Source organism: Heterocephalus glaber, unplaced genomic scaffold (genome assembly GCF_053883595.1).
Source record: "Heterocephalus glaber isolate CG9 unplaced genomic scaffold, H.glaber_assembly_v1.0 deba00000474, whole genome shotgun sequence".
Taxonomy (NCBI): domain Eukaryota; kingdom Metazoa; phylum Chordata; class Mammalia; order Rodentia; family Bathyergidae; genus Heterocephalus; species Heterocephalus glaber.
The window spans coordinates 68,617-82,868 of record NW_028258146.1 but is presented as its reverse complement, the minus strand read 5'-3'; the positions used below and the strand labels follow the sequence as shown (position 1 = coordinate 82,868).

The window sequence follows — 14,252 nt, the reverse complement described above, 5'->3', positions numbered from 1 at the left end:
TCGTCGGTCTTTTTCAGTTACATCCTGTACCGGGCAGGAAGCAGGAAGCACATACCACTGTGAATTTTTAAGAGATTAATAAAGGGCTGTGAACAAGATAAAGGAAATCAGCAGGGGACTTTGAGACTCCCAGAGACCACAGCAACAGGAAATTGTTAGCACTGAGGGGTAGCAGCAGGAAGTTGTGTTGCTGGAGCCAGGATGAGATTGCTGCTTCCACACCATACCCCCTCATCTGTTGCTATGTAACAAATTACCCCAAACTTGATGGCTCAAAACAGCAGGTATGGCACAGTGGCCTGCACCTGTGGTCCCAGCTACTCAGGAGGCTGAGGCCGAAGGACCGTAGTAGCCAGGAGTTTGAGGCCAGCCTGAGAAGCATAGCAACCTCTCTCTGCCTCCCTTCCTACCCTTTTCTCTATCTCTCAAAAGAGACATTTACTATTATAGAGTCTCTACAGATGAGGAATTAATTCAGGGGCAATTTAGCTAGGTAGTTGTAGCTTAGGGTATCTCAAAACATTGGTCAGGGGCCAGGGATGTAGCTCAGTGGTAGTGTTTGCTTAGCATATGTGAGGCCCTGGGTTCCATCACTGTACTGAGATTGAAAAAAAAAAAAGACATTGGTCAGGGCTGCAAGGATCAGAAGGCTTGATGAAATCTGGCAGGTCCACTTTCAAGACGGCATGTTAGGGGGTTGGCAAGAGGCCTCCGTTCCTTGCCACATGGGCCTCTTCACAGGACAGCTTGAGTGTCTTCACATCATACTAGCCAGCTCATGCCCAAGAAGGAGGCAAAAGCCAGGATACCTTTCATGACCCAGGCTCAGCAGTCACGTCCATCACTGCTGCCATCCTGCTGGTTCTGATGAACCCAGCAGTCTCTGTACCTGGATGGTATCCAGCATGTAGTATCCAATCCACGGCAGTCAGTATCTGATAAATGACTGAATGAATTTATGAAAGATGGAGTGAGTGAGTGGGGGGAAATAAAGGGCTGTGCTTCTTGGGATCCTGGGTGCCTTTACAAAGGTGCCTAGGGAAGTGACAGTAGGAGATGGTGTCACTGTCTTACAGCTGAGAGATGGAGCAGTATCACGGGTATGGTCCCAGATGGGCCTACAGGTCTGCCTGGAGCACCTTTCCAACAGGTCACTGAGAAGTCCTCAAACAGATCCTTCCCTGGGCCTCTCGGCAGTGTCACTAGGCAGGTCTGGAGAGGCTGCGGTGCCCAGAGTCACCCCAGTTGCACCATACCCACCTCCTTCCTCACCTCCCTTCCCATGGGTGGAGAAGAGCCGTAGAGTTGATTCTTCAAACCTCCATTAAGCCAGTTGCATGCGTTAGGGCCCTGCTGCAACTCACAGAAGCCCGCTCAGGCAGCTTAAGTGAGGAAGAGAATTTGTCCTATCAGGATAAGGAGGCCAGAAGGGGGCCTGAAAAGAGGAGTTGAGAAACTTGGATGCTCTTGCTGGAAGATTTTCTGCACACAAATGATAGAAACACCTTGAATGAACCTTTACAAAACACAGGATTCTCACAAGGAGGCAAGAGCAGAGAGCAGAATGAATTTGTGCTTTGGAGTGGCAGCTCTGAGCCAGTTGATGATGTGTGGATCCTGAATCCTTCTTGCAAGTTATGTCTTGAACTTCTTTATGCCTCAATTCCCTCACTTGTAAAGTGGGATGCAAGGATTGTTGTGAGGTCTAGGATTGTAGAGAGTTCATACATGCAGTGCAGAGAGGAAACGCCTAATGTGTCGCACATGCTCCAAGGAATATAAGCTATAGGGCTGGGCATGTAGCTCAGTGGTAGAGAGCTTGCTGGCCTAGCCCGTGTGAAGCCCTGAGTTCAAGCCACAGCACTAAAAAAAAGCTTTGGTTTAATTTACTTCAGACCAAAAGAACGGAGCACACTTCTGTGAAATCATGAACTCACGTTTAGTCTACTCAACTCTATTACCCTGTGTAACTACATCTATTGTTCCTGTTTAGCCACTGAGAAGGCTGAGGTTCCCTGCATCTCCATAGTAGTAACAGAGCCCAATCAATCCTTCCCTCGCTCACGGCTGCTCCCTTGTGGCACAAGTGGTGTAGTGAAGCCCTCTTTTCCTCCTTTGTTCTCTTCCTTTCAGGCACAATGGCCCTGCCTAGACCTTGGAGGGAAAGTCCCCCGGATTTGGAGATGTCAGAGCTGAGGACCTCAGTTCTCAGCTTTGGATGGCCTGCAACTATCTATCCTGGGGCGACCTTTGAGTGAGCCCACTGACCCCACCCACTGGTCCTGATTATCTTTAAAGCATCATATCTGATGCTTCTCCACTTTGACTGTACAAGAGAATCACCTGGAGAGCAGTTAAAAATCCTTGGCCAAAGTGTCCCACCCATCACTGAGGTAGCCCAAGTATCTGTGTATTTTATAGCTCCTGACAAAAATGGGCAAGGTGGTGCTCCCCACCATTTAGGAGGCTGAGGCAAGAGGATTGCCACAAGTTCAAGGCCAGCATGGGCTTCACAGAGAGTTCAAAGTCACCCTATCTCAAAACTAAATGAATGAATGGGCCAGGGATTTAGGTCAGTGGTTCCACCACCTACCTCGAAAGCAAAAGGTCCCGAGTTAGATCCTGGGTACCTAAATAAATAAATAAATGAAGGGGCCAGGGATTTACCTGAGTGGCACCCTGACTGCTTGACAAGTGCAAGGTCCTGAGTTTGATCCCCAGTACCGAAAAAATAAATAAATAGCTCCCCTAGCATTCCAAAGTGAGAACTATGGCTCTCGATGCGCCATCTCTCGTCATATCCCATACCCACATCCCTTCTACTTTTTCCCAAGTCTGCCTTGGCACTGGCCCCCGCCATGACCTCACCCTGAATCCCAGGCTGGCCAGGGCCTTTCTCTGGAGATCCAGGGGCCTCTGTGGGTATCTGACTGGCCACCCTCCTCCCTGCTGCCCACAGCCCTCCTCACTCCTGCTTCTCTGACTGTGCCTTCTCCATCTCCCGTGCATCCCTCAGCTCATTCCCTGGCCAGGGGTTCAACTGGGTGCTGAGGATGTGTCCAGACCTGTAAATCCAGGATGACACAGCACATTCTTCCCCAGGATCCGAGGGAGCTTGGTTCCAGGACCCCAGCACATAATGAAGTCCATAGATGTGCAAGTCTTTTATATAAAATGGCATATTACTTTGCATCTGAAACCTACGCACATCCTCCCACATCCTTTAAATCATCTCTAGATTACTTACCTAATACAAGGAAGAATGTGCTCAGCCGCCGTAATAAAATACCACAGACCATGGCTTAAACAACAAAAGTTTATTTGTCTCACTATTCTGGAGACCACAAGTACAAGATTGGAGGGATTGTGTTCTTCTGAGGCCTCTGGTAGAAAACCTCCTCTCCCTGTGTCCTCACATAGTCTTTCCTCCCTATGTGTTTTATCCTAATCTTTCCTTGTATGGACACCAGCAGCCATCTTGGATTACTCACATTACCTCTTTAAAGACCCTATGTCCAAATGTAATCAATCACATCCTGACATATTGGGGGTTAAGAAGTCAATGTATAGCCAGGCATGGTGGCGCATGCCTATAATCCCAGCGCTCAAGAGGTTCAAACAGGAGGATCCCTGTGAATTTGAGGCCAGCCTGGGCTACATGAGTGCAAGACAAGCCTTAATTACAGCATGAGACTCTGTCTCAAAAAAAAAAAAAAGCCAGGGATTTAGCTCAGTAGTTCCCCGGCCTGCCTGGAAAGCGCAAGGTCCCGAGTTTGATCCCCGGTACAAAAAAAAGTCAGCATGTAAGTTTTGGACAGGACTGAGGGCTGAGAGCTCAGTGGTAGAGCATTTGTGTGATATGCACCAGGTCCTAGGTTCAGTCTCCACAGCACACACATACAGCCCTTTTTTGTGTGTGTGAGGACACAGTACAGCCCATAATACTCAGGCTCTCCAAGTCAAATGCTGATGGGCCAAACGGGTAATATAGCTAATGAACTGGGCCGGGAAAGAGTTGGTCCTCTCATTCTTTTATTTTCTCACTTTGGAGAGAAACATAGGTAAAACATATTTCATTTTCCTCTTCACCGTGTTGAATACAAGACCACTGACATTTGTTCAAGGCTGCAGTCCAGCTTCCCAGAACCAGCGCCTAGCACCTAGCACCCAGCAAGTGCTCAGTAAATATCAGTTGACAAAGTGAGTCCGCAGAATGGCCTGGACAGTGGGGAGTGGCAGGAGCAGGGTGAATCCTGCCCAAGAGGATAGCAGGCATTCAGCTCCAGCCACCTATTTCCAGATCCCTAGAAGCTAGACTTTCAAATCTCAACTTTTCAGTGGTGGCAACTAGTTCACAAAGCTTAAGGCCCTCCTGCAGGCTAGTCTGTACCTATTGCTCTGCCAAGGGCGCCCACGCTGGGCCAGCACCGCAGCACACCTGCTCACCCCTGCTGCTGCGCATCTTCAGGGAGAGGGGCAGCGAGGCCTAGGGGACTGTGTGCCTCCAGTTGCTCCCGATGACTCAGACACTGGGGCCTGTGGTTCCTCTGCAGGAGGGTGATGCTCTGGGCGCCATGGAGAAGCTGTGCCGGCAACTGACCTACCACCTCAGCCCCCACTCCCAGTGGAGGCGGCACCGCGGGCTGGTGAAGAGGAAGCCACAGGCCTGGTGAGTGACAGTCCCTAGGGGAGCCTGCCCAGCCCCCCTCCCCACTAACTGGACCCCTCCCAGGGCAGGGGTGAAGGGAAGGCCTGGAGTCTAAGGAGGGGTCTGGGCCAGCTGCCTGAACAAAGTGAGATCAGCAAGAATTTAAGGGTGGGACAAGCAGCCAAGAGCACATTGTGGTGAGGAGAGAATATGTTTTGAATTCCACGTGTAACGTGAGCGCCCCAGTGGAACCCCCAGGTCTCTGCAGTGTCCTCCCAGGGTGTCCCAGACCCTACCCACATCCCTGGCCCATGCTGCAGTGAGAACCCTCTCAGGTTTTGCAACCCCTATAGGAAGCAAGTGGAGGGGACCCTGGAAGGCAGGCTTCCCGGGGGGGAGGAAGCACCCCGCCTTCTTTGCAGGGACCGAGGGGCAGAGTGGCAGGCCTTCTAAGACTCATTGGCAAGGCCTTGGTGCTACTACTAAGTCATCCTTATAGGTCCTGGAAGATCAGGCAGGAAAGGATATCCCCTTCCTTCATGGTGCAGAATGAGCTCTAGAGCTGTTTTCTTTTGGAGGAGGGAAGAATGTGAGAAGATGGACCCTGAGGAAGCCTTCCCAGGCAGACAGAGCTGGCCGAGGCCAGGGGCCCAAAAAGGGACAGAGGAAGGGAGGCCTTGGGACCTAGTGTTCAGGGTTGAAAAGCTCAGAGTAGGAGCCCAGCTGGCCTCTTGTTCTGTCCCCAGCACACACATGTGCATGTCCGGTGCATTCTTCATTCACGAGCCATGTGAGGGAGGCTTCCTCATTCCCTACAGGGGGCTTCTCATCACACTTGAATGAAATCCAAGTAGGATGCTATGTGACCACGCCTTCTTCCCTCTCTGGTCTCACCTCTCACTCCCTCACTCCCTCACCCAGGCGAACTGCCCTAACTACTGGTTCAAGAACATGCCAAGCTCTTTCCAGCTTCAGCCTTGGCACCTACACTGTCACTGCTGGAACTCCTACCAAGCTCCTCTGATAGCCCACACTTTTTCTTGAGTCAGCTCCAGGGTTGGAGCTAGACTCAAACTAAGGTCTGTGACTCCTAAGTGTAAGCTGTTAACCACACCACACGATTTCCCTTGTGCGACGCCTCTGCTTTGGTAATGACACTGATAGAAACCAACATTAAGTCATGCTGAACAAATGCCAGGCAGTGCTCCAAACTGTTAAATCTCCTGCCTTGAGAGCTTTACCTTAAACTTCCTGGGGCTGGACCCCAGTCAGAAGCAACACAGCAAACTATGAACAGCCTCCCAGCTTCAGGAGACCCCACACATAGAGCCTTACCTGGTTCTTCTGGAAGTCTGTGCCCCTTGAACTGCTGGTTCTAAGGTATGCACTTGGTCAGGCTGTAGGCTCCTCTACTCCCACTCCTGCCAAGGACGCTGGACTCAGGGCTTGCCTGGATGCTTGAAATTGTGAAGAATGAATAGTGCCCCTGGGCCTCAGTGCCAACAAAGGGCTGCTGGCAGGGCCACTGACCCCAGAGAAAGGAACAGGAAGAGAGAGGAGCCAGGAGCAGCAGATGGCAGTGAGTGGAAGTGGGTGGAGAGCGCTGAGCCTCCAGGAGGCAGTGGCTCCCACCAGGCTCCGAAACCCACCCCTGCACCCTCCCTTGCAGGCACTGAGGATCCCCCATCTGTGGGGAAGACAGGCTCCAGGAAAGGCCTCAGATTTTTGTCCCACTGCTGGGGTCAGCTCAGCTGCCACCCAAGGGTAGTGAAAGCAGAAGCTCAGCCTGTATTTATTTCTCCATCTCTCACCTATAGAAAACACTCCTCTAAACGTTTTGCATTTATTATTCTACTGAACTGTACCACACCATTAGCTCCTTTTTTGAGGATATTAAGTAGAGGTCAGAGTCGAAGCAAAGGACGTAAGATGCAGGCAAACACAGGACTCACGAAGAAACATTGGAGCCTTCCCTGGTAGTCTCACAGGTCTGTCGGCTTTGGCCCTCAGGCCCTGACCACCCCATCCACCCAGGCTGAAAGGTGTTCACTGTCCTGTTCTCCTATCCCTGCACACTTAGGAAAAGGATCCCCAGAGTCACTCAGCTGAGCAGTGGTTGGCCCCATGGTGGTAGCTGCCTGCCTCACTTTCCTGAACCCTGTTTGTCCTTGTCCCATCTCCTCTTCAGCCTCAAGGCTGTACTGACTGGGAACCCTCCAGACAACACCGTGGACCTCTCAGGCATCCCACTGACTTCCCGTGACCTTGAGCGAGTGACCAGCTACCTGCAGCGCTGTGGGGAGCAGGTGGACAGCGTGGAGTTGGGCTTCACAGGCCTCACGGACGACATGGTCCTGCAGCTCCTACCGGCTCTCAGCACCCTGCCCCGCCTCACCACACTAGCCCTCAATGGCAACAGGCTGACCCGGGCCCTGCTGCGTGATCTTACTGACACCCTGAAGGACCCCAGCAAGTTCCCCAATGTCACGTGGATAGATCTGGGCAACAACGTGGACATCTTCTCTTTGCCCCAGCCCTTTCTACTCAGCCTGCGCAAGCGTTCTCCAAAACAGGGCCACCTACCCACCATCCTGGAGCTTGGTGAGGGCCCAGGCACTGGAGAAGAGGCCTGGGAAGGGACTGTGGCCCAGGACCCTGGAGGGAGCCCTGTATCACTTGCCAAAGACAAGGGCAAAGAGGCTGGGACTCAGACGTGACACCGAAGTGGGGAACCTCAGGAGAGAATTTGTGAGGTAGGATGGCTAAGCCAGGCTCAGGAGCTCCGGCCAGGAGAGCTCAGGCTATGGTGAAAAATCAGCCTGGGCAGTCCCAACCACAGGCAGACCACAGGACCTGACGAGGATTTGTGAACTACTTCCCTTTAGTCCTCTCCTCACTGTAAATCTCAACATATGCCTTTGGCTCTAAGAAGTCTTTCCCAGCTCAAGAGGTTCCAGGAACTCCTCTCAGCTCAGCCCTGGGCCTCCCCTAGACTTGGGCACAGCAGAGGGCTGTATGCTTAGAGATGCTGGGAACTTAGGCCAGTGGTAATGTAGAGCTCTCTTCCACAAGTCTAATGGGCCACAGGGATTTTTCCCCTTTTGACACCAGGTCTCGCTATAATCAGGCTGACCTTTAACTCAAATGTATGCCAGGCTGGCCTTAATCTCTCGGTGACCCTCGGGACACCCAACATTTTTCCAATCTTGCATTACATTCATTCTGCCTCCCACTCACAGGAGGTTGGGCCTTTCTCACTGAATGAGCCTGGGTCCTGTATCTAGGCTAAGCATGGAAGGCCTACATCTCCTTGTGGAGCCTCAACCTCCACTTAAGGTCTCCTACCTATGAAGACCAGTTACCACCACTCTATTTACAAGACCCTGCATGCCACATGGCTGTGCCCGGGGCAGGCCAGCTTCCATCATTGTGAAAAAAGGCAACTTGGAAACCCAGGGTCTTGGAACAGCCCCATATCCTCATCCTCACTCTGTAGGCCAGGACTGACCTACTAGCTGGGTTTCAGATGTTTTTCAAATTCCTTTTCCATTTAGTTCCTTAAATAATCCATACTTTGACCATATTCCCAAGAGCCACTACAGGAGGCTCTTAAAAGCCCAGAACCATGAAGATGATCCCAAACTCTGGGCAGCCTCACTGGAGGTGCCCTTGGTGCCCAACTCAGCAAAGCCTTTCCCCCTACAACAACTTACTTTTTGGAACTTGGGACACTGCACTTGCGAGGCAGGCGGCAGAACCACTGAATTAAATCCCCAGCACTCCTACACCAATTCTTAACCCAATCCTCCTGATGAAAAAGCCCTACCAACTTCTTTAAAGCCCTTCTAGATATAATCCCTAGTCCAGCACAACTGGGAACCATTCTTAAACCAGATTTAGTACTGGGTTAACCAAAACCTCATGGGCAACAGAATATGGAGGAAAACAGAGTGCAGTAATACTATCAAGAACTGGCCCGTAGCCCCCACAATATTTCCCATTAGGAAGACAACAAGATGGAGGCTGGACATGTCCTTTAATGGTTCTGGCTAAATATCGTGTACAGCCAACTCATTCATCACACGCTTCAAGGGACAAAGGCAGCAGGGACTATTATCAAGGATGGATGCCTGAAATGCTTCTGAATTTTTGCCCCTGAGGTCTACAGTTAAAATGACCAGACTGATCAGAAGTTTACAAACTTGAATGCTAACACTCACAGCAGTCAAATTTAACTTTTTCTCCAAATACATATTTCTAAGAATCAATACCAAAGACCATCCGTTATTACAATACTATTTAATAACAACACTTATAAACATAAATTTATCCAAAGACATAGAAGCTGCTCCTGTTTGTTGTTCAGGTTAGTGCATGACACTAAATGTGCCTGTCCTACAAAAAGTTGCCAGATACATCAGTTCTGCTGAGAAGGCCTCTGATGCTGGAGGTAAGCTTGTTTCTTCTGGGATTTCCACTTTTGCTGAGATTGCATCGTGTGCCACCATGCCCAACTTGTTTCTTCTGTACCAAATGTTGAAGTCATTTAGGTTCTCAAACTGAATGAATGGCAGCTTTGAGTCCTTAGCCTGCGAAGACACTAAATTTCAATCTCATTTTCTGCTCTCACCAACAGTCATTCAAAACATAAAAGATATCATCAGAGGGGCCAGGGATTTAGCTCAGTGGTTTCGCCGCCTGCTGTGCAGTGCAAGGACCCGAGTTTGATCCCCGGTACCAAAAAAAACAAAGATATCATCAGAAAATCGTAGGCTCACCACTACCAATCTGCAGGTAATTCCACCTGCTCTTGGTGATTTCATCACTTGATATCCTTTTCTTCAAAATCAATTTTTGTTTTGTTTTGGTTTGGTTTTTTTTGGTACCAAGGATCAAACTCAGGACCTTGCGCTTGTGAGGCAGGCACCTGAACCACTGAGCTAAATCCCTGGCCCCTTCAAAAATCAATTTTTACAACTAGCTGCTTAGACATTCAAACATTGGGCCAGGGATTTAGCTCAGTGGTTTTGCCGCCTGCTGTGCAAGCGTAAAGAGCCAAGTTCGATCCCCGGTACAAAAAAAAAGAAAAGCCAATATGAATCACTGTGCAGATCTAGGCTTACCTCTGCCAGCTCTAAAACTGCACTCCAGCACTGCTCCCCAAACCTGGGGAAACAAAGACACAGCAACATAAGGCTACAGAACAGGAAAGGCATGAGAGACTCCAAGACCACAAGCTTTGTTAAGTCCATCCTATTAACACTGGCCCTTATAACTTTACACAAGGGGCATTTTTGTAAATTACTAAATCTACAAATCCTAAATAACTTCCTGAGTGTTACGATCTGTACTTAGTAGTGCATTTTAAAAGTCACAAACCTACTACTGTTACCTCTCATAAATGAGGAAACTACCTCAGAGCAGAAAAGATAATTTGCTCAAGATTAGACACCCAATAGAATGGGAACCACTTTCTAGTACACATTCTTAGTTCCACTGCCCCTATGAACTAGCCAGTTCCTCCAGGATCCTGTCAATAAAGGTCAAGGGCTGCACTTCCACGTACTGTTAATCAAACGGAACTGCCAATATCTGACCAAATAGCTAGGCATTCTCAACCACCAATCTCGCCAGAGACCAAAGCTTACCTGTTCCAAGGCCAATGCTCCAGGCTGCAATACTAAGCTGCTGGTTTCCTCTGCCAATTTGCAACCTGAGTGAATATAGAAACTTTGTCACAGTTCAGGTCAACTTAACCCTGGGAAACAACAGCAACTGGTGCACACTTTTGACTGCAGTCAGCCAGGAGTAGTTATCGTCAGTTATCGCTTCTGACGGCACTTCCTATTAGATATCATCAGAGCAGTCAAAAGACCTCATCCTTCTCCAGTACTCTTCCAACTGGAGACATGGACAGTGTCTGAAACCAAATTAAAAACGGAGAATGTAGCTCAGTGCAAAGACCCTGGGAGGGTTCAATCCTCAGTACCACGTGTAGAAAAAAAAAAAAAGCAGCCACCAGACACCACTTATACTTATTTCTGCAAATGACTTAATATGTGTATAACATGTGTATACAAATACGTATATGTACTTTTGCTGTACTGGGGGTGAAACCCAGGGACTCTGTACCACTGAACTACATCTGGGCAAAGAGACTAATTTTGAATGCAGTTCTACGTTATGCCTGTAGCTGAAGCACCCATCTCAGTTTCTATTTGAGTTTCCACATCACTGCAAAGACACACTAAAACACCAACATCATTACATCTCAGGGAACTAAATTACAACTACGTCACATTTTTTTTGACAGTGCTAGAAATCGAACCCAAGGCCTCGAGCTTTAACACTAAGCTACATCTCTGTCCAGTCAAAGTCACATATTAAACGCACCCGACATCACGTTGGGATGTAGTTCCCGTCTCCAATATTCTGCGTTGAGTCCATCTGAAGCATGGATTAAGAACAAGAACTCAGAGTGGAGTCTGGCACTAACGTTCAACTAATCTATAGAAATTCTAGTGACTGTAGTCAGATCAAGTATATCGTCAGTTATTGCTTCTGACGGCACTTCCTATTACTAGTTATCACCAGTACAGTCACGTCTCCCTCGTGGTCCCATTACAATCCATCTATGTGTAACGCCCTTGAATTATTCCCAGCCACGGGCAGGGAGATCCCTACCTACCCAATTTTTCAGGTGTGCGGACTCCTCATGGAGGCTCCGGAAACAGGATGCTGGTTTCTGCAGACACTAGACTCCTGCGCCAGTGGCTCTGCCGAAAAAATGAGCGGTCCATGAGTCTCAGCTAACAGCATTCTGCACAACCTGGCCCTCCCATAATGTCCAACAGCAGACCGCCTCGCTGACCCTCAGTAGACCTTTTAGCTTTTTCCAAAATCAACTCTGTAGAAAACAAAAAAGCTCTTGCTCTTTATCTGCCCTCGCGACCAGTCTGCAGCAGTACACATAAAACAATACTACCTCCACTGCCACAGTAGTAAAAGGGTAGTCCCCGCCTTAACCAGAGCTCTTAAGGAATCAGAATATCCCATAGCCCACATAAGAGAGGGTGTGACTGGCAAAGGCTCACGGGAACTTCTGACCTATTTAACGATAGAAAACGCCCACCGCCCGGAAACTACCCCCGTCCTACTGAGCTGGTGGTCTCTTCCAAGCCCCTGGGGATTCTGGGTAACGAAACGCGCAGCAAATTCCGCAGCGTCTGCACCAGCGCTAGAGCGAGGTGTTCTGCATTTTGAGATCCTGATTGTGCGTTCTGGCTCATCCATTCTGAGGTTCCGATTGCGATTGCTGATGTGGAAAATGTAGACACGTGTGCCCCACAAAGTGGTTGTGAGAGTCACATGAGACAACGCATGTAAAATACGGAGCCTGGGCACACAGCAAGCTTTCTGAAATAATTTCAGGTCTTAAATCTAAGCGGGGACAGTCCTCTATCTCCCCACAACTATTTCAAGCTATCCAGGGAACCTTTCAGACCCCTGCACACTGACATCCGTCATTCTTTTTTTTTTTTTTTTTTTTTGGTACCGGGGATTGAACTCAGGACCTTGGGCTTTCGAGGCAGGCGCCGGAACCACTGAGCTAAGTCCTCAGCCCCATCGTTCTTTAAGTAGCTAGCAGAACTCTGGATCCACTTCCACCCCTCTTCCTCTCGGGTCTGGCGATCTGCCCTCTTTTCTCAATTGATTTCTCCGGACTCCTCCCTCCATGCCCTATCTTATTTACAATTGAAAACTACCTGTGCTGATTGTTACCTTTCAGTACCTGAACATGTTCGAGTTTCTCCTGTTATTTTTTAAAATACTTAATCCTAGCCGGACGTGGTGGCCGATGCCTGTAACCCCGGCATTCTGGGAGACTGAGGCAGGAGAATCACAAGTCCGAGCCCAAATCGAGCAACTGAGGAAGACTGTGTCAGAAACTAAAGGTTTGGGGGATGTAGCCAAGTGGGGAGCCCCTGGGTTCAATCCTAGAGCAGTGCTGGAGGAGGCCTCACTGATGTAGAGTTTGAACTTGCCTAGGACACCCGAGACCCTAGGTTCCATCTCCAACACCCAAAACAAAAAGAAGAGGGTGGGGAAAGGGACAGAGAGAGGAAGAGGGAGAAGAAATCCTCCCTGGGTGCACATTTTGTAGGCAAATCTTACACCAAGGGAAAGCAATTCATTGTGACTTGAGAGAACTGAAAAGAGCAAACTTTGAGCCAACACACTTATGCTGAAAGTTACAGTTTTTTGAATTTTTTGTATGAAATTCATGTTACATAAAAAAATTCAAGGACCAAGATTTTGAAGACAAAACTTAATTATGTTCCACAGTTATATGTCGTTCCAAAAATAAAACAGTAGATATAAAATGATTAATCTCAGAGAGAAGAGGGGTTTTAATGGCTCTTCTAGAATGAGCCAAGTCAAAGTGTCGAACACGGGGACTCTCAGCTTCCATGATGAATTTGATGAGGACTGGAGAAGTGACTCAGTGATAGAGCACTTGCCTAACATATACAAGGCCTGCTTTCAATCCCCAGGACCAGAACGGGTAGCAGAGAATGGATGGTCAAAGTTCTAAGGACCTTTCACCAAATTCCACCCTACAGGCAGCAGGGATATAGGGGAAGACTAGAGGGTTGAGTATTACTGAAGATTCCTGGGGAACATCTCAGGCCTTCAGAGCATGGGAGTGACATGTCTTGTGTCTTAGGAAGACCCCTCTGACTCTCCTACAGAGAATACCATGGAGGAGTGAGGAATTGAATATAAAATCCTTGGGGGGGGGGGATTACAAAAATCCAGAGCCTGAATTATTTTTTTTTTTTTTTTGGTACCGGAATCAAAATCAGGTCCTTCTCCTTGCAAGGCAGGCAATGGAACCACTGAGCTAAATCCCCAGCCAAATGGTATCTTGCTGTAATTTTTAGCTTGTATTTATTGATGTTGAATATTGTTATATGTGTCTGTTACCATTTATATATATATATATATTTTTTTTTTTTTGGTACCGGGTATCGAACTCAGGTCCTTGCGCTTGTCCAACAGGCGGCAAAACCACTGAGCTAAATCCCCAGCCCCCAGAGCCTGAATAAAACCAGACCTCAAAGGAAACTAGACTACCGGGCATCTTGGGGCACACTGTCTTCTGCTCTATTTGCTCTTCTTCCTCCCCCTTTCTGAGTTTTTGGGTTTTGTTTTTCTTTTCTAATTAATTAATTTTATTGGTACAGTTTAGATATACACAATAATAACATCATATGGCTTCATTTGATTTTGAGGTAAAGTCTTGCTAAATTGCCCAAGCTGTTCTCAGACTTAAATCCTCCTGCCTCAGGTAGCTGCCCAGCTTGGAAGTAAATTTACCTGATATCTGATGGTAGAAAAAGAAACAGGAGAAGTGGCTGTGTTTGCCCATGTTTACTGCCAAGTCTGCCATGAGAGCAGGCACAGCACCTCAGGCAGCAGCCTGCCCCCAGATGAGAATAGTCCTAGGACTGAGGAACAGCAGCTGGAGGTTTTGTTTTGGTTTTTCGTACCAGGGAATGAACTCAGGACCTTGCACTTCTGAAACAGGCACAGCAGCGCT

The 14,252-nt window shown here is 48.6% G+C and overlaps 1 protein-coding gene and 3 non-coding genes across 4 annotated transcripts in view; 1 reads left to right on the top strand and 3 right to left on the bottom strand.

Moving 5' to 3' along the window:
- The window catches only part of Lrrc75a (leucine rich repeat containing 75A), a 44,508-nt gene extending 32,853 nt beyond the window's left edge, over nt 1-11,655 (top strand). Inside the window, exons 3-4 of the mRNA XM_087204380.1 lie at nt 4,554-4,669; nt 6,837-11,655. Coding sequence (XP_087060506.1) covers nt 4,554-4,669; nt 6,837-7,365 — 645 coding nt within the window. The 3' untranslated portion in view covers nt 7,366-11,655. The remainder of the gene's footprint in view (nt 1-4,553; nt 4,670-6,836) is intronic.
- LOC147829718 (small nucleolar RNA SNORD65) lies at nt 9,405-9,476 on the bottom strand. Its single transcript, XR_015448599.1, has one exon. It is a non-coding gene; the product is annotated as a small nucleolar RNA SNORD65 (small nucleolar RNA).
- LOC147829717 (small nucleolar RNA SNORD49) lies at nt 10,445-10,513 on the bottom strand. The gene has a single exon (XR_015448601.1). It is a non-coding gene; the product is annotated as a small nucleolar RNA SNORD49 (small nucleolar RNA).
- Nucleotides 11,178-11,246, bottom strand: LOC147829716 (small nucleolar RNA SNORD49). The gene has a single exon (XR_015448603.1). It is a non-coding gene; the product is annotated as a small nucleolar RNA SNORD49 (small nucleolar RNA).
- Nucleotides 11,656-14,252: the final 2,597 nt, after the last annotated feature.